General features: G+C 60.7%; 1 protein-coding gene across 2 annotated transcripts in view; it reads right to left on the bottom strand.

Annotated features, from left to right (window-relative positions):
- The window catches only part of CE2H16orf74 (chromosome E2 C16orf74 homolog), a 47,620-nt gene that overhangs the window by 1,762 nt on the left and 21,863 nt on the right, over nucleotides 1-23,995 (bottom strand). The window contains exons 1-2 of one of the 2 annotated variants that reach the window (XM_030298107.1): nucleotides 18,964-19,341; nucleotides 1,009-1,152 (exon numbers count right to left, since the gene is read on the bottom strand). In XM_030298107.1, coding sequence (XP_030153967.1) covers nucleotides 1,009-1,152; nucleotides 18,964-18,991 — 172 coding nt within the window. In that variant the 5' untranslated portion in view covers nucleotides 18,992-19,341. Of the gene's footprint in view, nucleotides 1-1,008; nucleotides 1,153-18,963; nucleotides 19,342-23,995 lie in introns of those variants that run through there. The other variant, XR_003965139.2, reaches the window with a different exon arrangement.

Below are 23,995 nucleotides of genomic sequence, written 5' to 3'. Positions count from 1 at the left end.
GCTTCCTCCGGATCCTCTAACCCTGGTGGGCAAGCTGAGATCCAAGCTTAGCCCTTCTGGAAAAGTCTATCCAAGCCCCCATGCCAGACTTCGCCAGCCCCACGTCAGCCTTGTGTCTGTGTCCCCCGCAGGAGCCATCAGGCGGGACTGATGTCGTGATGGCTGGTTGGCTGAATGATGCTAGCCGCTGACTGGGAGGACGCCTGGCCTGGGGCCCACACAGCGAGCTCCGGACCACACCGCTGGGTCTGAATCCCAACCCTGCCACTTACCAGCTGTATGGCCAACGTCTCACCCTCTCTGGACCTCAGTTTCCCCATCTGCTAAACGGGGACGAGACCGGGACCTAACCCAGAGTTACCCTGAGGACTCCACAAGAAAGTGTGCTTACTGCTAACGTCATCATTATTTTTTATTACTATCATTCAGGACAGCAGCCTCAGCACTTAGGGCGGGCGTGGCTCAGAAAATCTCTTCGATGAACAAATGAACAAGTTGTCCCACCGGCTCCAACAGTGTCCACAGAGGGGCAGGCGGGGACACCGGTCCGCGTCTCTCTCTGGGAACAAGTCTCTCTCCTTGACCCCCCCCTGCAGCGAGCTGCATCTAGAAGGCCCGGAGACGGGCTCGGCCCAGACACGGTCTGTCCTGTCCACTGATCGGCTGTGGCCAGCAAGATGGAGCACCCGTCCCCAGCTGGCGGGGGAGGGCACAGCCATCCATTACCTTGCTGGGCTCCCCCAGCCCCATCCATCACTCGCCCCGGCTGCCGGCAGGGGCTGTCTAGCTAATTACTTAATATGCCACATCTTGCTGAGGCTGGTACACGCGAGGGGCCCACGGTGGAACGGACGCAGATTCAAGCATAAATTTTTAACAAACCCCGGGCAGGTGGGGACGTGAGCTCAGACCCACGGCACACGAGGGGCGGGGGGGGGGGGGGGGCCGGGGGCGGTCCCCAGCCAGGCCCCCCAGACACGCTCGGCAGTGGTGGTAGGGCGGCCTCACCTGTCTGCCCGGAGTCCCGCGGCAGCATCATGCCCGTGGGGGTCGGGGGGGTGATGATGATGTTGGGCACGTCCAGGTGCTTGTCGCTCAGGACGGGGGCCTCGTCATGGCTGCTGCTGCTGCTGCTGCCACACATTTTAAAGCCTGAGAGGGCAGGCCGTGGGACGCACACGTACACACACGACAGGGAGACAAGCATCAGTGGCCGCCGGGGGCCCCCGGCTGCGGGCTGCCTGCCTCCCTCCCTCACCGCTGCCTCTCAGCAAGGAGGGGAGTGCTGGCCTCACTCCGCGCAGGGGGACGCTGAGGCGCAGGGCAGTTCAACGGCCCGTCCAAACTTGCGTCGTCCAGGGAGGGCAGTGAGTTTCGCCTGCTTCGTTCACTAACGTGGCTCGGGTGCCCAGAGCAACGTCTGATACCCAGAGGCCCCCGGAACACAGCTCTAAAGTGGGACACGGAGCGCAGCATGAACCAGGACCGGCCCGTCTGCCGCGCGGAAGGAACCCCTCACGCGGCCACTCCTCCCCCACATCCCCTTCTGGAAGGGCGTCTGGGAGATGCCCAAGTTCTCCCTCACGCATCTGACTGGATTCCCCAGGGGAACCGTCTGGGTCTGGAATCTTCTCTGTGCAAAGATTTTATGATTAGGAATTTGGGGTCTTCAATAGACACGGGGCTAGTCAGGTTTTCTGTTTCTTCCTGTGTCAGTTCAGGTGAGCTGGGCTTTCCCGGGAGGAATCCGTCCATTTCTGCTACTGTTGGTGGATTCCTTGCTCCGTGGCTGCTACAAAGTACCCACGTCACCCACGCCACACCCTTGCTCCGTCCTTCCCGTCCGAGTCAGGGGACCCTGACTCTCTCCTCTCCCTCAACGTCCCAGCCAACCTAACCCATCACAAGCCCGCAGATGCCATCATCCCTCGGTGGCTTTGCCGTCCTTCTCTCTCCCTCCTCAAGCCCCTAACTAGCCTCTCTGCCAGAAACCGCGAACCTGATCATACCGCATACCTGCGAAACCCTCGCGGCCTCTTGACAACTAGCTATAAGCAGTTCTCAAAGCGTGTTCCCTGGAACACTGGCCTCCCGGGGTTCCACGACCAAATGGGTTTGAGAATAGCACATATTTGAATGTTGACTGGACCCCACCTAATCTATCTTTCTCTTGGGGATTCTCATGCATGTCAGAGAATCAAAGGCTCTGAGAAGTCCTGCAGTAGGGAAGCAGCTCTTTAATTGAGTTTCACCCTGGGCTTCCTGAATTTAAGTAATCTTGGGGTCTGTTTTTGGAGGAATGCCTGTTGCCATCTCACAGAACTGTGAATCGTGAAATACATGTTATACACGTTGTGAGATACTGATCATGAATTGCAGCCAACCCCCCAGCCCAGCTTTCAGCCTTCAAGATCTGGCGCAAACGACCCACAGCCTCATTCCCCGCCACCGGTCCACACTCCCGATACTGCTCACAGCTCCCCAAAACCCTGGGCTCCCGACCCAATTCCTGCCTGGAATGTTCTTTCTTTCTTTACCAGGGGAATGGGCTCCTACTCACCCTTCAGAGCCCAGCACACTGGGCTCTTCTTTGGGGAAGATGTCCCAGCAAATGCGGTCCCTCCCTCCTTTGTCCGTCTACATGGATTCACTCCTCAACCTTCTTCCAGCACTGATCAGACTGTATTGAGACATTAGTTCTTAATTCTGTCTCCCTTTACCGTGAGCGTCTGGAGGGCAGCCAGTGACTCCCTCCTCTGTGATTCCCTTGGGCCCGGCATAGCACCTGAGAGAGAGCAAGCAGACCGCTTCACATTGTGAATGCGAAAGGACCTCAGGCACCACCGAACTGGGTGTGAAAATCCTGGTCTCCGGGCCCCTCCCCTTTGGTTTCACCCCAAACAGCCTCCAACTGGGATGACATACGCTCAGGCATCTCGGTCCCGGGCCACGGCAGCAGCTGAGGAAATGGGGTCCTCGACGGCCCCTGTGGGGCCAGGGCGTGGCTCTGAGGCATGTCCCCAAGAGGTGGCGTCTAATTCACCTCCCCTTTGGGGTGCAGGGTCTTAGCAAGGCTTCCAGCACACGGAATATGATGGAAGGCCTGGGTGGGGCTTCCAAGATGAGGTCACAAAGGACGCCAACTTGCTCCTTGCCTCCCGCTCTGGGGGAAGCTGGCCGCCACGCTGCGAGGACCAGCAAGCAGCCAGAGGGCTGGGGTTGGGGGAGAGCCCGTGCGGTGAGGAACGGGGCCTCCTTTCTACCAGGAAAACGGGTCCTCCAGCCCAGTCAAGCCTTTGGATGACACCGCAGCCCTGGCTGCCAGCTTAAACGTCGCCCCACAAGAGACCCGGGGCCAGAAGCTCCCACTAGGTCATTCCTGAATTCCCAAGCCACAGACGCTGCGACATAATGCCTAAGCCACTGAGTTTGAGGGCAGTTTGTTGCACAGGATTGGAAACGGATACAGTCCACATAGCCTGCCCCGACCATAGGAGGAAGGGGCAGCAGGTGCACGGTGGGAACAGCCAGACCCTCTGTGTTGTGGGAAAACCACAAGGGGCTTCTGAGGGCGGCCTCTGGTCACCTAAGGGGTGTTCCTCTGATGGGCGGCTCGTGCCTGGTCTGTCAGAGACAGTCTGTCCGAATCCGCAAAAGCATGAACGTCAGATGACCGGAAGCAATGGAATGAGGCCGAATTCTTGGCCCATCTGCAGCGGGGCCTGGGCTCTGTGCTCAGAAGAGCTGCCCGTGGCCGGCACAGTGGCGAAGGCACGGGCTCTGAGCTGCTCACTGGCGGTGCGACCCTGGGCAAATCACATCTCCTCTCCGGGCCTCTGTGTGGTGAAGAATTTACCCGTGCCCCAAAAGAGGTCCGGCCTCTGTTCTCGGCTTCCGGGAGGTGATCTCTAAGCCCCTGGGATGCCAGGCCTGGCGGGAGAGCCTTTGTGTGTCTGGGGACCCTGGGCACATTGGAGAGTCCAGCCACGCGGGCTTTGGGTGACGCCCAGAGGGACTGGAGACAGACCCGCCACATGGGCAATCAACTGAGCCTCTGCAATGGGGTTCAATGTACTCGTGTCCTCTGCTGTGACAAAGCACCACGGACCGTGGGGCTCCGACAACAGAACTTGACTCTCCCCCAGTCTGGGCACCGGAGGTCCGAGACCCAGGGGCCAGCAGGGCTGGCTCCTTGAGAGGCCACGAGGGAGACCGCGTCCCAGGCCTCTTCCCCAGCTCTCAGTGGTTTGCGGACAACCTCTGGCGTTCTTTGACTCACAGACACATCACCCCGGTTTCCGCCTTCTTCTTCACACGGCTTCTCCCTGTGTGTCTGTGTCCAAATTTCCCTTTTTGTAAGGACACGAGTCATACCGGAGCATAATCCGTAATTATCCACGTTGGATCATCGCCCAATCCAGTATGACCTGTTTTTAACTTTGCGTCTGCAACGACCCCGTTTCCACACGAGGTCACGTTCTAGGGTACTGCGGGCTAGGACTCCCGTAAGCGAATCGGGGGGTTGGGGGGGGGGGGCCGCGATTCAACCCGGAACACCCACTAAAAACTCTGAACACCGAGGCTCAGGAGATCCTCGCCGATCGGCACCACTCCGTGTGTGCGAGTGTGCGTGTGCGTGTCGCACGTGTGTACCAAGAAGGTCACGCCTCTGTGATCCCGTGGGCAGAGACAAGGAGAGCTCCGTCTGGAACTTTCCTGGACCCCACCCTACGCACCGCCTCACTTGGCCGACTCGAATCTGTGTCCCTTCCCTGTAATAAACCATAACCACGAGTACAAGACCTTTCCGTGAGTTCTGTCCTTCCGGGGAACGATCGAACCCCTAAACCTGCAGCTGGTGCCAGAAGTGAGGGTGTCCTGTGGACTGTGTTCCCTCGGACTTCCTGTTTTCGCTGACAAAGCGGGGTGGTTGGATCCCACTCCGCGGGCTGGGGCGAGGCTGTCCTGGCACACGGCCTGCTCCCAGCGGCAGCCTTCCTGCCCCACGCGGCTTCCTTCTGCACTCACACCAAACTCACGGCCGCAGCGACGCCCCAGGCCCCTCCCCATCCTGAACCCTGATCCTATTTCCTCCCTGGGGTGGTGCCGTGCCCCCCTCTTCCGGCTCTGCCAGGCCAGTTATTCTGCAGGTGGAGACCGTATCTCCCCACCAGACTACGAGTCCCTGGGGAGCACCCACCAAGGCTGCTGCCAGCCTGATCTAAAGCCGTGCTTTGCAAGCCTCCCTTAAAGCAGCACAAGCCGGGATGTAAAACAGACAAAAGGAAGCCTCCAGGAGGAGGCCCTCCTGTAATCACCGGTAATCACTGACATTCACAGGTTATTTGCTGCGTCCCAGACTTCTCCTTCGGTCTTCACTGCTCCCCCGCGAGGTGCCAAGTCTAACCAGCCCCATTTCACAGACGTGGAGACTGAGGACCAGAGAGGGGAAGAAGAACCTGCACTCAGTTGAACAGCTAGCGTGTGGTACAGCCAGGATCCCAACCCAAAGCCAATCTGCGAGACTGCAAGACCGGGTGCTTCTTGTAATTCGATACAATGTAGCTGGCAAACTTTCCGCACAGGGCCAGACGGTACATATATTTCTCGCTCCGGGGCTATGCAGTCTGTGTTGCAACTGCTGAACCTTGCCATCAGCACAGGAGAGCTGCCGCTGACAGGGTGCAAATGAATGAGTGCGGCTGTGTTTCAATAAAACTTTATTTGCAACAACGGGAAGCGTGCTGGGTTTGGCTGTGGTTCGCCAGTCCCTGCCCTGTGCCATCCAGAAGTCAGGGAGTTTGGATCTGGAACGCGCCTGAGGTCCTAATAGGCAGTAACCGAACCTCAAAAGCCTGAGGCCGGTTGATGCCGAAAACAAGAAGGAAATCCCAAACCTGGCTGCTGTCCTATAGGGACAGCGCCTACCTCTGAGGGGTGTGGGGGTGGAGAAAATGAATGAATTCACGTAAAGCGCTTGCCCAGAGAGCCGGGGGGGCCTAGAGTGTGCCCCATCCCTGTTAGCTTTCTCTATAATCATCCATAAAAAGCGTCTCATGGGGTGCTGGCAACAAAAGGAGGCTCTGATTATTGTTATCTGTAACAGGAGGGAGCCTCCCTGCTCTGTCTTCAAGGCCCCTTCCTCCGAGAATATTCCCAAGTTCTAAAATAAAATGCTAATGGAGAAGAGCCACACTCCTCCCAGGGCCCCCACATTTACATTTTAACGGGTTCTGGGAGCTTGGCGACAAAGCCCACTTTCTTAATCGAGAAGCATAAGGTCACTCAGTGGGCCCTGGAGAGATGCTGGAGGCAGGGAGGAGGGAGGGGAGGGGAGAGGGAGGAGGGCAGAGGGCGGAAAGAGGGAGGGCAGGACTCCAGAACCTCTCGACACCCCCCACCCCCACCCCCGGGGGCTGCCCAGCCTCCAGCAGAGGGAAAAAGCTCTCAGGAGATAAAGTCTACTTTGGGGATTAAAAACAAATGCCAACCGTGCCCCAGACAAGGAGCTCATTTGTGCTAAAGCCAGAATTGTTACTCGTTAATTATGTGCCCGCCTCAGGCCATTAAAAGCCCATTTCCTGAAAGCGGTGGGTTTGGCTGGGATTCCAGGGGGCCAGGCCCCGAAGAGGCAGGGGACTGGGAGCAGATCTCAGCACCCCAGCCATACTGAAAGATCTCGGGGTGCCTGTGCAGGGAGCTTGGGGCGGGGACTGGCGGTCACCTGACCTTGACTGGGCCCCTGCTCTGGGGCACACGCTGTTCTTGGCCCTGGAGAAGGAGCAGGCCAGGCAGCCAAACCCTGGCCTGTGGGAGCGGGTGAAATGGGGAGACGCTGTGCTCGAGGGCCGGACAGACATTCCCCTGGAACCTGGTTCTGCTCTCTCCCCGGCTCCAGGGAAGTGGTTTCCCATCTTGGCTGCCCCACGGGGACTCATCTGGGAAGTTTGATGCAGGGCCCCACCCCCAGGGAACCTGATCTCACTGTTGTACTTGGGCCACCGGGATTCTTAAAAGCGTCCAGGTGAGTCCAACAGCCAGGGCAGGGAGTCCCCAGGCTAGGGTGACCGTGGGGACACAGCGGCACCACTCTGGGCCTAGTTCCCCGCCATAAAAGTAGGGTTAATACCAGTCTCATAGGAATGAAACACTGGTGTGGGGCACGTGCCGGCCAAGTGTCAGGGAAAGGGCCAAGGGTGACCAGCTGGCTGGGGCCTGGGGGGGCCCCGGATTGGGGGCGACTGCAGCTTTGTCACACCCCCCCTCAGGGTGGATACTAGGACCCTGGCTGCTCTCCAGGCGACGAAAGAAGGTGCCAAGGATGCGCACAGGCTGCGTGGCTCCAGGCCTGCCCCTTTTGGTGTCAGCCACCACCTCCCAGCCTTCAGAAGCCCCGAGCCAGGCCTGTGCCCTGCTCAGGACGCCCCAGCTCCCCGGGGCCAGGGCCCCTTCCCCTGCAGCTCTGGGGGGGAGGGGGCGGGGGCGGGGGAGGGGGCCCAGGCCACTCGGAGGCCACAGCGGACACCTGCTGCCTGCAGCAGGCATCGTGGCTCACGGGCGCCCTCTGCTGCTTCTTTTGAAAATGGCGCATGGGCCCGCACCCAGCTTGGAGACCCCCCGTAGCTCACAGCGTGACTGCTGGGCTTGCGACGTCGTGGGGGCCAGAACGTACACCTGGGCTTTGGTACAGCTGGCAGGGACTCCACCTGTTTGGACCTGGTTTCCTCCCCTGCGAATGGAGGTAACTAATGGCCTCCACCTCCAGGGGGTGCTGAGGGCTCTAGGACCCACAGTGGGGGCTGCGCTCTAGCGGGGGGGGGGGGGGGGGGGTGCGGTCATTAAGTGCGTTTGCAGGGGAGAAACCCAGAGTCGGTAAACACACGGGGTCACCAGGAGCACGGGATTCTACCCTTAGCACTCGCTCATTGGTTCAGCCCGAATTAAGTACCTGCGGGGCGGGTGCCACCCAGCTGATACTCACAGGCCCCCGGAGCCCACCCCCGCCGAGGGACAGCTGGAGTGGGGGCGGCTCTGACAAAATATTCCTGGTTCCAACTCAACACCCGGAGGCGCGTCTTCCGAACTGGATTGGAATGGCCACCGACTCGGGAACGAGGGAAGACGGAGTCTGACTCCGTCCTGCTGGCCGGCCGTGAGGTCACCTGGCTTGGCCCGGGCCTTCTCCCCCGACGCTCCCGTCCCCTGCATCGCAGAGCCGGGCCCAGGGAGGTGCTCGGTGGGCAAGCACGTAGTGTATACCTACTGTGTGCTGGGCCTCATATCGGGGGCCGGGGACACAGCAGGGAACAGAAGGGTCCCAGCACGTGCTTCTCGGTGCCTTCCTCCACCTCCAGGCCCCAGTGCAGAAGTGAGACCCGGAAGATTCCAGGGTCAGCCGGGAAAGTAGGCCCCTCCGCTGTTTCAGGCCGCAGGTGGGAGGGCTCACGCTGCTGCAGCTGGGGGCTGTGTGACCCCCTCCCCCCCTCTCCCCTGGGGAAGTTATCATCTGGTCCTCCCAAGGAGGCCGACAGTGTGAGAAGCCCATCTTCCAGATGCACACACTGAGGTACAGAGGAGTCCGGGACCGCGGCCTGGGTCATGGGGGAACTGACAGGGACCCTGCCTTCCCAGGGGCCAGGAAGCAAATCAAATACTGTCGGGAGCCTGGGTCAGTATTAAGAAGCCGATGATGGGAAGGAGCCCCCGGATAGTGTTAGACAGTGGGAGTCAGGGATTCCCGGAGAGGCTGATCACAGAGTGGAAGGAGAAAGGCGGGGAAGGTGAGGGCACTTGGGTCAGCCCCAGCATGCACAAAGGCCCTGGGGCAGGAACAGGGTGCGCTGGGGCCAGCACTAACTCCTGACCGGATGTCGGACTGAGCGCAGGTCTTTCAAAACACAAGCCGACCGATGCCTCCAAGGGTTCCAGATGCACTTCATTTTTTTTTTTTTTTTCATTCCAATTAAGCAGAAAGCCTTGCACGATTACGGATGAGGCCAGGGCAGTGAGGGCGGTTTTACCTTTTCCAGGCAGCCTGGGCCCAGTGGAGACAGCAGTGGATGTTTTAAATCTCTTTTTAATTAAGGAAAAAGCCCCAGCTTGCGTCAGGGATGAACTGCGTGAGCAAGAGCCCGGGAAGACGCGCCAGAGAGAGGGAAGGGCAGGCAGGTGGGGTGGACGTGGCTGCCACCGTCAGCCCCCCTCGGCCCGCCCACCTGCCCCCAGCGCCAGGGCGGACTCTGGTGGGCTCCCAGCCCTGAGCCTCTCCGGAAGGCTCCCTGGGTCTCGGCCAGGGGGGTGGGGGTGCAGTGAGGACCAAAGTCAAAGAAAGCAGGCAGAGCCCCCGGCACGGGCCCGGCTCACAGGAAATGCTTGGCGTGTGCAGCTCCAGGCTCCTCCGCGTCCACACCGCTGACGTTTGGGACAGACTGGGTTTTGTGGAGGGGGCCGCCCTGTGCCCAGTTAGGAGGGCTAGCCCTGGCCTCCAGAGGCTGTAGCAGCCTCCAGCCGTGACAACAAAAAATACCCCCAGATGCCACCGGTGTTCCCCGGGGGTTGAGTTGGCAAATCAAGTGCAAATAATGTTTTAGCACAAGTCCCACGCAATATTTGGGACACGCTGGCACCCGACAATTATTCCTCGTTTACCTGAAATTCAGATGTAACTGGGCATCATGTGTTTTCCCCCTAAATCTGGCAACTCGGCGCAAGGGGGAGGAGTGCAGAATCCCCCCCAGGCGACAAGCGGAGAACCACGGTTCTAGCTGTTACTAATTGCCACAAGAGCTCTGCCGTCCAGAGCCGGTGCCTGATAGCTGTTGGCCTCCTTTGTCCCGAGTGGCCTGCCTGGATTCGCGGGACGGGACTGCAGGATGGCCAGAGCCACAGGGACTGGCGTCCCCACTCTGCCTTTTGCCGGCTGTGTGCGCTGAGCACCTTTCTTGCCCTCTCTGAGCCTCTGTTTCCAGACTCACGGAGGGGATAAGTGAAAGGGGGCTATCCACCGGCCTCCCTTACTAGGACACAGATGCGAGCTTTCACCCAAGAGACTGACCTGTAACCCGCAGGGCTCCCATAAGGACACGTGATGCTCAGTGAAGGTGTGTGGGGCCCAATGGCCACTAGTGGGCGGGGCCATATCATTAGAGCTGTCAGCACAGCCACTGGGGCCACCGCACGAGTCGATGCCTGCCAGTCCCAGAGGCAGACGGTGAGCGGGACTGTCCTGAGCAAACCTGTGAGCTCCTGGGGAGCCTGGGCCCTGAGGACAGGCACACGTCATTCCAGGATCTGGCGCCCGCTGGGCACAGAGTTACCAGCCTGCCACTGCCCTGCACACCCTGATGCCAGGCAAGTGCAGCGAGCCTTCTCAGAGCGTTTGCTGCTCTGCACAGGCAAGGGGTGGCGCTGCCCACGGCCGGAGGGCACACTGGCCTCCGTGGAGGGAGAAGACAATGAGGACCACCCCCAGCACCTCGTATGGAGGGCCTGCCGCGCCTGGGACTATCTACACCACAGCCCTGAGGGGGTGGGGGAAACTGAGGCAAAGACAAATCATCCCACTTGCCCCTGATCACACGGCCGCCTCCCACAGCACACGCCCATCCTACCAGAGGCAGCACCGTGATGGCTGGAAAGTTCTGGGTGGTGACCCAGGACACGCAAGGCTGACACACAGGAAACTCTGCACCAGCTCTGCCCCAGAGCGTCCCCCGTGGTCCTCACGTTGGCACCTGGGGCGGGCGGCAGACCAGCCCTCACTCACAGAAACGGAGGCCTCCGCCTTGGGCCCCGGGACACACGGGGCTCCCCGGTGACTTCAGAGAGGGTCTCAGACGAGTTTCAGGCGTGGCCTGGGCAGCGCAAAGCTGCTTGCTCCACACGACAGGTGACAGGTGACACGCACAGAGGTCTCGGGCAGGTAAAGATCAGGCACAGGAGAAGCTATCGGTGCGGTCAGGGGTCAGGGGAGTGGTCCTAGGGGACCGTTCTGTTTCTGGACGCGGCCGTGGGCCGGTGCGTGAAACTCTATCCAGCGGCTCCCTTACGGCCTGTGTCTTTGCTCTGTCCACGCAGACCTTTCTCTCAGAAAAGATACGACGCATAATCTTCCCCAAGATACCACTTTGCACCCGTGAGACCAGCGAGGAAAACAAAGGCCGTTAGCGCTACATTAGCTCAGTCATTCCCCACGCGGTGGGTACTCCTGAGGCCACGCGGCAAAACTCTCAAAACGACAAGGGCAGGCGCGCTCCTACCCAACGGCGGGTCTACTGCCACCACTCGCGTTGGAAAAAGAAAAGGAATACGGCCAAGACCATGTCTGCGCATGCAGACATAGAATATTCTGGAAGGCGACGCAAGGAAGCAGTGACCATGGCTGGCTCCAAGCAGGTGGTCAGAATAGAGGTAAGGGCAGACTTACTCTTTACTACGTATCCTTTTTTTTTTTTTTTTTAAGTTTATTTATTTATTGGGGGGGGGGAGAAAAGCATGGGAGGGGCAGAGAGAGAGAGAGAGAGAGAGAGAGAGAGAGAATCCTGAGAAGGCTCTGCACTGTGAGCACAGAGCCCAACTCGGGGCTCGAATCCATGAACCGTGAGATCATGAACTGTGAGATCTGAGCCAAAACCAAAGGTCAGATGCTTAGCCAACTGAGCCACCAGGCGCCCCTTTCCAACGTATTTTTTGGTACATTTTACATTCTGTACCGTGGAGGTACTTTATATATTCAGAAAATAAAGTGATAAAAAAGAGGAAACACTTTCTAAGGAAGGCTAACATAGACAGACTTAGGTAGTAGGAAGGAGAAAGGTGGGCATTGTGGTCACCAGGCCCAGGGAAGCCGACAGGGAACCCCACAGAGTCCTGGGGTGGGGACACCGGGTCTGACTGGTCCCCCTCCCGGGCCAGCAGCATTGGCAGCTGGAGTCCAGCCCGCCAGGTTCTGCTCTCGGCTGACCCCCCAGGCACCCTGTTCTTCAAGGCTTCTTCACTTTGAGACAGCCGTGGTGACTGCTTTGGGAGTCCCCTTCCTTCCAGAACATTCTCTGTCTACACATGCAAATTCTTTTCCTTTTTCCCACCGAGTGGTGGATTTAGACGCCCCCCGCCGTCCCGCCCCTTGTTCCTTTCACTGAACCGTGCGTGTGGTTCTCCAGCTGCTCAGAAAGAGTGGCCGGTCCTTTTTCATACCTTCGTGCTCTCGCCTGCATGGCCCACACTTCTGACCCACACGTGGAAGGCCCGTGGCCGGGACGCCAGGGTGGGCCGCCAGGAGCTGAGGCTGGCTGTGGGGGTGGCTATGACTTCAAGGACAGGTGTCCTCAGGGCTCGTCCCTTTGTGGCTCAGCCCTGTCCCCCAGGACCAGGCTAGTCCCCAGCCACCTGGAGTGCCGCCCGCTGATGGGCCCCTAGGGCCTGCCCTCCGTCAAGCTGGGAGGGGCCGAGGTGTGGCGATCGAGGCGCTCAGGGCCAGGCACACCCACACTCCCCTCATCTCGGCTCTGCCCAAGGTCATGCCCCTCCCGGCGTAGGCCTCCACCTCGTCCAGTAGATGGGCAGGTCAAGGGCCCGTCCCCCTTGATCTAGGACAGTTGTGTGGGGCCATCTCAGCTACAGAGCCCTGGAGCTGCGTCCAAGCAGGTGGGACTGTGGAGGCGTAGCTGGTGCTCAGAAGCCCAAGCCTGCCCTCGGGCCACCGGCTTCTATGGCCAACCTTAGGTTGGCCCCTCCCTTCCTCCCTAGGACAGCAGGGTGCAGGTGGGGTCAGCCTGAGCAGATCCTGGCCATGAGCCTGGAGGGCTGCGGGCTCTCCTGCGGGGACAGGGCACGGCCAGATGAAGTGCCATCTGCTTCCGCATTTAAGACCGGCTCTGATTACCCACCCCTCCTCTGAGTGGGTGGGGGTCTCCCCGCCCTCCGAGCCCCTGCCTTCTGGGTTTCCAGCCAAGCTAACCTTGTCGCCTTGGACAGCCAGTCCCCAGCCCAAGCTCCACCTGAAAAGCAAGGGCACTGGATCCGAACGGTGGTTCTCACCCTGGGCTGCACAGGCGAATCAGCTGGAAGGCTTCGTAAACACACTGGTGCCCAGGGCCCACACCCCAGCTGAGTCCTAACCCCCCTGGGAACGGGCCAGGGCTGCACCATTTTGAAAGCCATCCAGGTGATTCTGAAGGGCAGGGGATGCTTCGACCCCTGGTCTGCACCGATTCCCGTGCTTCCTGTGACTAATAAAAGACATTCTGGGTCCCACGGCTCAGCTGTCATGGCCCTGCCTGCCCCCGTGACCTCACCTCCTCCTGCTTGGCCCCTCATTCCTGCCACACGCCCTTCTTCAGTGCTCATCAGCTCACCCAACATGTTCCTGTCTCAGGGCCTTTGCACCTGCTGCTCCGTCTGCCTGGAACACTGCCTCTGCATGGCTGGCTCTGACGTACGCACGCACGGCAAGAGGCCCTCAGCCGCCTCGTCCCCGCTTTACCTCCCTTTACTGCCGTCACTGCAAAATCTACCCATCTGAGTCTCGTGCTCACACACTCCTTTCTGCTTCTCCTATGTGGGGGCAGGGACTTTGAGCTGCTCACTGCCCTTCCCTGGGGTCCGGTGCAGTGCCTGGCATGTAGCAGACACTCAACCACAGATAGAAGGTCGTGCCAGAACAGTGCTGGTCTGGGCTCTGTCCCCCATGGGAAGGGGGTGCAGGGGTAGGCGGCGAGGTTAGGGCCCCCCCCCCCCCCAGGATCCCCATGGGCGGGAAGCCGCAGCCCACTGTACAGACAGGAACACTAACACTCGGTAAACGGAGACACTGACCCTGGCCATCTTCTGCCTCCATGTGAGCCCCACCTGTCGCCTTCCTTTCAAAGGTATGAAGCCCCTAACTCGTTCTGAAAACTGCTCAAAATGTACCGGCTGAATGGAGGCCTTTACAACCCCCTGTTCACGGAGCTCCCAGCCCCCACTGGAGTAAAGCCCAAGTTCTGCCCTCCTCCCCTCCCACCTGGCTGCTTCTCTCCTTGAGTACCTGCTGCTCTCCGCTCTCCTTCCCCACTCTCTCCCAGACCAGCTCTCGCAGGCTTGCTTGCTGCCAGGCTCGCTCTCTCTCTCTCTCTCTCTCCCCCTTTCCCCTCTCTCCCAGCTGCACGGCGGCCTTGCTCCTGTCTGAAGCCCTGTATCCAGCCCTGGGTCAGCGCACAGTAGGGATGCAATCAATGTTTGTGCAATGAACGGTCCCCAGACGGACCCCACCGGCCGCATCGGGCGGCTGGAACCAACCGTCTGCCCTAGACGGGGCCGCGGAGTGACTCTCATCTGCGCCGGGACCCGCAGTGAGTCCTGGGCCTCCCGACACCAATCGGAATGGGCATCGTGACTGCCAGCCCCAACCACCCCATGCCTGGGTTACAGGCCGAGTGGGGGAGAGGCTCTGAGCCCCTGCTCAATTCCCCTGCAAGGGAGAAATGCCCTGGGCAGTCGGGGGCGCCGGGGAGGGCATGCCCGTGTTCCTTGTCCCCACCATCACCATTGTCACCTGCTCAGAAGAGACTAAAAACCCCAACATCGGCCAGATCCCAACGGTGGGCCGTCCTCCCCAACAGCCAGCCGGTCCTCCTCAAGATGGTCAAGGTCACGAAGACAGGAGCTTCTGAGAAACCCTCACGACCAGGGGAAACTGAGGAGATGTGACAAGTCATTGCAAGGTGGGCTCATGGGACAGCGAAGGGGCTTGAGGGGCAAGTGGAGGAAAACCCAAACAAAGCATGGACTCCACTTATACTAACCTGTTGGGACTGATCTGCTGACTCGGATGAAGGGGCCAGTGTGCTCACTCTCGGCGAAACTGTAAATTTGAAACTGTACTTCCTGTAAATCTAAAACTGTTCTAAAACACAGTCGTTAAGACACTTGACCAAGCCACCAATTCTGGACGCAGTCTCCATCTCCTGGTCCCCTTTCCTCCCAGCCCCACCTGGCCCCAGGTGGCCCCAGAAGGACAGTTGGCTGGGACCAGCCCGGCCCGGGAGCCCTGTCTGCTGGGTAACATCTTCAGTGCCTATCTAAGATAACTCTCAAAACCTGGCCCAGGGGATGTCCTCACTCATCATTCCACTTCACAGATGGGGAAGCTGAGGCTCTCATATAGGAAGGGATTTTCACAAAGCTGCACTTAGTCAGGGCACACCTGGGATCCGAACTCAGCTCTCTCTAACCCCAGAGTCCCGTCACCGGTGTTTCCCCAACTTGAGCAGGCACCGGAATCCCCCAGAGGGTTTGTTAACCGCCCGCCCCACCCCGAGTTTCTGACTCAGTCGTCTGGGAGGGTCTCACACGTCCGACCGGTTCCCAGATGACGCTGAGGCTGCAGGTCTGGGGACCCCACCGAGAACCACACAGCCCTACCTCGCTGTCTCCCGGGCAGCGCCACCCCACGCTCAGGCACGGGGAAACCACTCACCCCTCCCTGCCGCATGCTGAGCCCGCCCCTCCTGCCCGGCCATGTGACCCCGGGGCCTGTGCCTCGGTCTCCCCATCTGCGAAGTTACCTACGCTGCCCAGCTGTAGTGAGGATTAAAAGGCAAATCCGGGGAACTCATTCCAGGAGCAGCTCCTGGCTCACGGGGAGGCCGGCCACGTGCCTGACCTTGGATGAGAGGGCACGAGGGAGGAGCTCTTTGGACAGTGGAGCACTCCCAGTCGCCACGGCTGCTCCCGCCAGGCCCTCGGGCAGCAGGACCCCACTCCCAGGGGTCCTCCGTGCCCACTCGCCTTGGGGACCGGAAACCAGGATGTGTTTCTTTCCCACACCACACCCTCACCAGCTCCTGCCTCGGGCGGGGTCTCTGCCATCAGACCAGAAGGGCACGTTCCCACCCCTCGCGCAAGGGGCTCAGGGGTGAAGTGACTCGCAGTGGGGTGACGGGTGTCCCCCCATATCCACATCCACCTGGAACGCGACCTTATTTGGAAACAAGGTCTTTGCAGATGTGATTAGTTAAGAACGTTGTGATGAGATCATCCTGGATTTAAGGCTGGCTCTAAGTGCAAGGACAGGTGTCTCCATAAGAGGAAGGACACAGAGACAGGGAGGAGGCCGTGTGGGGACAGAGGCAGGCAGGGAGGACCTTCCCCTGGAGCCTCCGGAGGCCCTGTGGCGACCCCGCGGGCACCGTGGTTTTGGACTTCTCATCAAGTTCTGATCAAGAATTCACCATCGATGGGGCGCCTGGGTGGCGCAGTCGGTTAAAGCGTCCGACTTCAGCCAGGTCACGATCTCGCGGTCCGTGAGTTCGAGCCCCGCGTCGGGCTCTGGGCTGATGGCTCGGAGCCTGGAGCCTGTTTCCGATTCTGTGTCTCCCTCTCTCTCTGCTCCTCCCCCGTTCATGCTCTGTCTCTCTCTGTCCCAAAAATAAATAAAAAAAAAAAAAAAAAAAAGAATTCACCATCGATCCTAACTATGTGACTGGGTCACTCGGATTTCTGGAGTTTATCCCAAAGAAGTAATAAGTTTCGGGGCGGCGTGGTGGCCTGGTCGGTGAAGCGTTCGACTTGGGCTCAGGTCACGAGCTCACGGTTGGTGGGTCCGAGTCCCGTTGTCAGACTCTAAACTCACAGTGCGCAGCCTGCTCGGGATTCTCGCTCTCTCTCCCTCTCTCTCTCTCTCTGCCCCTCCCCAGCTGTGCCCTTTCTCCCGCTCTCAAAAATAAATTAACAAAAAAAGGAAATAACAGTTAACAAAATCGGAAATGAAAGATGACCAAAACGGCACTATTTACAAACGCAACAAGCTGGAAATGACCCAAGGCCAACTGTTGGCGGAAGGCGACGCAGGCATCAGAGCGTGGAAGGACGCGCAGGGCCCACAGTAAACACATACGGGCCTCGGCCCCACAGCCGGGTGACGGCACGCCTCTGCGGGCGGCGAGGGCAGAGAAGGTAAGGTGGACGACTGCGTGCGCTGTGCACGTCCCTGGCGGCAAGAGTCAAACTCAGGCTCCGCAGAGCCTGGGTGGTGTTGGTGAAGCACAGAGAGCAGGTCCTGTGCCCACCTTCCCCCGCCCCGCTGCCTGTCCCTCTCAAGTGGCCTGCCACCTCCAGGGATCACGGCTGTGAGAGGCTGGTGTGGCTGGTGGCAGGCCTCGCCCCTAAGAGCTACAGTGAAAAATACGCGAGCAGACCTCCCTCGACGGCACTGCCCCTGTCCCGGCAGGTGGCTCCTCGGGGGCCAGGCTGGAGGTGGCCCTTTGCAAGGCTCCCAGCGCCAGGAGCGTTCGGCCTGCTGCCCTGCCGGGGCTTTCCCGCCGGGGAGGGGAGAGAGGGCGGCGGTGTGGTCCCCAGCGCCCGGGCGTCCTCCCCTGCTTGGGCCCCAGAGGTTCCTCCAAGGCCTCGGTTTACTTGTCAGAGATGTGCTGGGACAGCAACCCAAAGCCCGGGACCGTGGGGGGCTGAGTGGATACCCCAAACGTGGCCTCTGCACACGAGGCACTCTCACTCCGCCTGAAAGAGGAGGGCCTGAGCACATCATGCTGAGTCAAGTAGTCACAAGAGGACCGATACTGTACCACCCACTCAGATGAGGAGGTGCGCGGGTGCCCGGGGTAAGCGCTTTCACCGAGACAGAAGGAAGGGCGGCGGGAGGCGGGGCTGGGAGAGGGGGCGGGGAGGGAGGGTGTGCAGCGGGCGGGGGCAGAGTTCCGGTCCGTCCGCAAAGCGGGGGCGGGTTCGGCCGCACACAGCGTGAGCGCGCTTGATGTCACGGCCCTCACTGTCCGCTTACACATGGTTAAGAGAGAGAACTTTATGTTACGTACATTTCGCCACGATTAAAACCCAAAACGATAAGCTGGCGCCGAATGCCTCCTCTGTGCCCCGCGCCGGGGAGGCCCGCAGCGAAGCCTGAAGGATGATGGTCCTTGAGCTCCAAGGGCGGGGTCTGGATGCGACGGCTGGCCCTCCCCCCCCCCCCCAGGTGTGCGCTCAGCAGGTGCCCCCCCCCCCCACTCCTGCGTGGGCTCAGTCTGCGGCCTCAGAGGGGCCGGGCCCTGGAGGGTGGTGGGCTGCTTCCGCCTCTCCAGCATCCCCGTCCCCACTTTGCAAACGACACCCTGTGGGTGTCCAGGGGAACCACTGCCGCGCACCTGCTCCGCGTCTTAGAGAAACTGTCCATCAAGATGCCCCACCCCCTGGGCAAGGGGCGGGGCCCATACCCTAAGCGGGGCCCATCAGATGCACTCCTGGGCTCACCCATCCCGGCAGGGGGACTGGAGGTGGTCCTTCTGCCTGGCCCGGGCCTTCCCACACCCCTGACTTCCTGCGGCGAAGGGATGGGGCCAGGGACACCCCCAAAACATCCAGGAGGTGAGTCAGCTCTGCGGGGCATGCCACCCACATGGGCGAGGGAGGGGCCATCAGAACGACCCCCCAGGTTTCAGGCTGGGAGGCGTCTGTCACTGAATAACGGGCTTCAAGGGGAGAGGTCTCCCTGTGGACCTGGCTGGACATCAGGGGCTAGGGAACAGGGCAGATGTCTGCACTGCCTCTGCCAACACCTACCACGTGCCACCGTGACGCTGTGTCCTTCTAGGACCTTCCCCGGGCCCCGGCAGGCCGAACCCCCTGTGCTGGTGACACCAGGCCCGCGGGGTGCAGAGCAAAAACGCCGTGTGTGCCCGGCTCTTCGGCTCTTCCTCCCTTACTCTCCGCGGTTGGGATTAGTCCCCCTGAGGGAGAAGCCAAGGCCCAAGGGCACCGTGGCCACGTCCCTCTCCTGCCAGTGGCAGGGAAGGAGGAGTGCTGAGAGTCACGGCCCGCATATATAAGGCACCTGCTGTGTACAGATGCTGCCTTGACTGGCGGTGCCCCCTCCCTCTCCGGGGTGTGCCTCCTGCTCTCTCCTGCCTCATTCCCGCACCGCCCCTACCTCCCTGGGCCCCAGAAGAGCTGTGGGGGAGCCGCCCCCCTTACCTTTCAGGCAGGACAGCTTAAGCCCCATGGCGGCGCGTCCGCAGGCCTGCGGAGAGAGAAGGGGCTTGCTGGGTGCTGGCCATGTGCGGCCAAGCCCCCCCCACCGCAGCCCCACGGGTGCACAACAGGAAATAGTGGGGAGAGAAACCGCCGGTGACTGGTGAGGTCAGGGTGCGTGCTGGCTGCATCTGGGCTGAGTTTGCTCAAAGATGAGCCTGTGCTGGCGGAAAAAGCTTTCAGGCGCCTCGGAGCTAAATATACTGGAGGTCCTGGAGCGTGGGGTGCAGCTGAGGTGAGGGTGTGGTCGGGCCGCCCTTCGGAACCGAAGCCACCTGGCCTTTCCGTTAAGGGGCTGCTGGCTTCAGAAGCAGCAGGGCGGGGGGGGGTGGGGGACCCTTGGCCAGGCTGCAGGTGGCCCTGAGCCCGCCGTGATGGCTCACCCTCTGTTATGGTGCGGCCGCTCTTTATAAATGCGCGTGCTTTGGAGCTCTAACAGATTGAGGCACCCGGGCCTTAGTCCGTGGGAGTTAAAACTGTCCCAAGTGTTCTCACGATCTGCTGGCCGATTGATGGATAAAACAGGGGGCAGCTGATGGGGTATGCGCCTGACATCCCACAGCAACAACCCCGGGAGATGTTACTACTTCCCCATTGACAGATGTGGAAATCAAGGCTCAGAGAGCTGGTGTCCCCTGCCCGAGGCCAGCCAGCTTCCTAGGAGATGGGAGCGGGGGTTCCAACCCCGGGGCTGCCCCTCCAGGGGACTGTGAGGCTTGTAGGCCCTTCCAGGGAAGGCGAGGCTCTTGTTTTCACCTCTGAGGGTCCTTGTGTCTGAGGGTCGATGGGGGCGGGGTGCTTATCCCTCCTTTCACAGGGAGCTGCCTGTGTGCCAGGCTGGGGAGGGGAGAGGGATGGAGGGGGCCGGCAGGGGGGCCCATCATCTCCTCGTCCTGCACAGAGGCTGGCACCGATGCCTAGGAGATGCTGGGGTCCCCCAGGCGTCCATGACGTGGGCTGTGCTGGTCCCCCGCTGGGAACTTATCAGTCATGCAGCATCTCGGGCACACCCAAATGAATCGGTATTTTAACAAGGCCCCCTGGGAGTCGTGTGCCCGTTAAGGTCAGAGATGCTGGCTCTGGGCCAGAAATTGTGGGGGTCTCAGCGTGGAAGATGGGGGGCAGTGAGGGTGTGGAGAAGTGGCTGGAAGTCAGGGAGACACGCAGGGTCAGGAGATGGGGGGGCAGGGGAGGGGACTTGGAGGGACCCAAGGGGAGGGCTCTGATTTCATCCAGGCTGGGTATGTGGGACAGGCAGGAAGGAGGTGGCCTGGAGACATCTGCTGGGGGATGGGCTGGGGACACGAGTGGGAGGGAGGGAGACAGGGCAGGGGAGGGACAGACACCCGTGGAGCATCTCTGACTTGGCCGGGGTCTGGCTCAGCCAGCTGACCACAGGCAGCTTCCTCAACCAACCTGGACTTCACTTTCCTCATCTTTAAAATGGGGAGGATGCTCTTGGAGGTGTCACTGAGCAGCATGGAAAACTGAGTTATCAGGGGGGCACAAGGCTCAAGAAGTGTCAGCTGCTGTGGTTTATGACAGTCCCAGAGAGAAGACGGGTCTTGGTTTCCAGCAGGGGGTCTTTCTCGAGGGCTGTGCAGTCTCGAGTGTGGTCCTGGCCCAGAGGCCTGGGACAAGAGATCGCCGGGGGCTCATGAGAAATGCCAGCTCTCGGGACCCATCCTGCCTGCAGTCTTGGGGGCTGTATCCAAGCAAGACGCAGGGGAGGCTCAGCACAGCTGCCGAGGCACGGGGCCCAGCAAGATCGCCTGGGCACTTAGCAAAATACCGATGCCTGGGTCTCACCCCAGAGATTCCGGGGTAATTGGCCTGGGGTGTGGGCCTGGCACTGGGATTTTTTTTTTTTTTTTTTTTTTAATATTTGTTGAGTGCCTACTCTATGATAGGCACTCTTTTTTTTTTTTTTAATTTTTTTTTTCAACGTTTATTTATTTTGGGGACAGAGAGAGACAGAGCATGAACGGGGGAGGGGCAGAGAGAGAGGGAGACACAGAATCGGAAACAGGCTCCAGGCTCCGAGCCATCAGCCCAGAGCCCGACGCGGGGCTCGAACTCCCGGACCGTGAGATCGTGACCTGGCTGAAGTCGGACGCTTAACCGACTGCGCCACCCAGGCGCCCCGGCACTGGGATTTTTAAAAGCTCCCCAGGGGATTCTAATGTGCAGGATGAAATGCCATGGAAAGGGTGTCCTTCCTCAGGGGGAGAGGAAGGGCTGGGCTGGGGGAAGAGAGAGCCCGTGAACATAACGGGTGTTATTTCTGGAGCGTTCACTGTGTGCCCAGCACCCACCAGAGCTCCTGGACCGAGATTCCTGGTCAGTTAATGCTCCCGACAGCCCTTAGGGGTTGGGACCATCCCCACCTCACAGAGGAGGAAACACAGGCACAGAGAGGTTCGTTTGCACAAGGTCTTATGGGTAGCAAGTGGCGGGGTCAGGATTCAAACACGGCACTTTGGGCCCTAGAGCGATAACACTTCCAACCACAGGGCTGGGAGTGGGAGTGGTACGCAGGGGGGTGGCCTAGACCTTCCCTCTGTCTCTCCCCACCCTCCCCGGGGCTGGGTCTCCGGCCCAGGGGTCTGCAGCCCTGAGGTCGGGCTCACGAGCAAATACAGCCAGGGCCCACACTGGCCACTGTAAGCAGCCCGCATGACATCACGCTTTGTATGGTGCACCCCACTGATGTCACTCTGCACTTCTGGGTGGTCCTCAAGTGGTGGCCACAGTGCACCTGACAGATCCCACGTGTATCCCATCTCAGGGGTTATTTTTTAAAAAACTATTTTGAGAGAGAGAGAGAGCAGGAGGAGGGGAGGGGCAGAGAGAGAGGGAGAGCAGGAGCAGGGGAGGGGCAGAGAGACAGGGAGAGCAGGAGCAGGGGAGGGGCAGAGAGAGAGGGAGCAGGAGCAGGGGAGGGGCAGAGAGAGAGCAGGAGGAGGGGAGGGGCAGAGAGAGAGAGAGCAGGAGCAGGGGAGGGGCAGAGAGAGAGAGAGCAGGAGAAGGGGAGGGGCAGAGAGAGAGGGAGAGCAGGAGGAGGGGAGGGGCAGAGAGAGAGAGAGCAGGAGAAGGGGAGGGGCAGAGAGAGAGGGAGAGCAGGAGCAGGGGAGGGGCAGAGAGAGAGCAGGAGGAGGGGAGGGGCAGAGAGAGAGAGAGAGCAGGAGAAGGGGAGGGGCAGAGAGAGAGGGAGCAGGAGCAGGGGAGGGGCAGAGAGAGAGCAGGAGGAGGGGAGGGGCAGAGAGAGAGAGAGCAGGAGAAGGGGAGGGGCAGAGAGAGAGGGAGAGCAGGAGCAGGGGAGGGGCAGAGAGAGAGGGAGCAGGAGCAGGGGAGGGGCAGAGAGAGAGCAGGAGGAGGGGAGGGGCAGAGAGAGAGAGAGCAGGAGAAGGGGAGGGGCAGAGAGAGAGGGAGAGCAGGAGCAGGGGAGGGGCAGAGAGAGAGCAGGAGGAGGGGAGGGGCAGAGAGAGAGAGAGCAGGAGAAGGGGAGGGGCAGAGAGAGAGGGAGAGCAGGAGCAGGGGAGGGGCAGAGAGAGAGGGAGAGCAGGAGCAGGGGAGGGGCAGAGAGAGAGGGAGCAGGAGCAGGGGAGGGGCAGAGAGAGAGCAGGAGGAGGGGAGGGGCAGAGAGAGAGAGAGAGCAGGAGAAGGGGAGGGGCAGAGAGAGAGGGAGAGCAGGAGCAGGGGAGGGGCAGAGAGAGAGGGAGAGCAGGAGCAGGGGAGGGGCAGAGAGAGAGGGAGCAGGAGCAGGGGAGGGGCAGAGAGAGAGCAGGAGGAGGGGAGGGGCAGAGAGAGAGAGAGCAGGAGAAGGGGAGGGGCAGAGAGAGAGGGAGAGCAGGAGCAGGGGAGGGGCAGAGAGAGAGGGAGAGCAGGAGCAGGGGAGGGGCAGAGAGAGAGGGAGCAGGAGCAGGGGAGGGGCAGAGAGAGAGCAGGAGGAGGGGAGGGGCAGAGAGAGAGAGAGCAGGAGAAGGGGAGGGGCAGAGAGAGAGGGAGAGCAGGAGCAGGGGAGGGGCAGAGAGAGAGGGAGCAGGAGCAGGGGAGGGGCAGAGAGAGAGGGAGCAGGAACAGGGGAGGGGCAGAGAGAGAGGGAGCAGGAGCAGGGGAGGGGCAGAGAGAGAGCAGGAGGAGGGGAGGGGCAGAGAGAGAGAGAGCAGGAGAAGGGGAGGGGCAGAGAGAGAGGGAGAGCAGGAGCAGGGGAGGGGCAGAGAGAGAGGGAGAGCAGGAGCAGGGGAGGGGCAGAGAGAGAGGGAGCAGGAGCAGGGGAGGGGCAGAGAGAGAGAGAGCAGGAGAAGGGGAGGGGCAGAGAGAGAGGGAGCAGGAGCAGGGGAGGGGCAGAGAGAGAGCAGGAGGAGGGGAGGGGCAGAGAGAGAGAGAGAGCAGGAGAAGGGGAGGGGCAGAGAGAGAGGGAGAGCAGGAGCAGGGGAGGGGCAGAGAGAGAGGGAGAGCAGGAGCAGGGGAGGGGCAGAGAGAGAGGGAGCAGGAGCAGGGGAGGGGCAGAGAGAGAGAGAGCAGGAGAAGGGGAGGGGCAGAGAGAGAGGGAGCAGGAGCAGGGGAGGGGCAGAGAGAGAGCAGGAGGAGGGGAGGGGCAGAGAGAGAGAGAGCAGGAGAAGGGGAGGGGCAGAGAGAGAGGGAGAGCAGGAGCAGGGGAGGGGCAGAGAGAGAGGGAGAGCAGGAGGAGGGGAGGGGCAGAGAGAGAGGGAGCAGGAGCAGGGGAGGGGCAGAGAGAGAGCAGGAGGAGGGGAGGGGCAGAGAGAGAGGGAGAGCAGGAGCAGGGGAGGGGCAGAGAGAGGGAGAGCTGGAGCAGGGGAGGGGCAGAGAGAGAGGGAGAGCAGGAGCAGGGGAGGGGCAGAGAGAGAGGGAGAGAGAGAGAGAGAGAAAGAGAGAATCCCAAGCAGGCTCTGGACAGTGCAGAGCCCGGCTGGACGCGGGGCTCGATACCACGAAGTTTGAAATCATGACC

Source organism: Lynx canadensis, chromosome E2 (assembly GCF_007474595.2).
Source record: "Lynx canadensis isolate LIC74 chromosome E2, mLynCan4.pri.v2, whole genome shotgun sequence".
In the NCBI taxonomy this organism is placed as follows: Eukaryota; Metazoa; Chordata; class Mammalia; order Carnivora; family Felidae; genus Lynx; species Lynx canadensis.
This window is presented reverse-complemented; position numbering and strand designations above follow the sequence as displayed.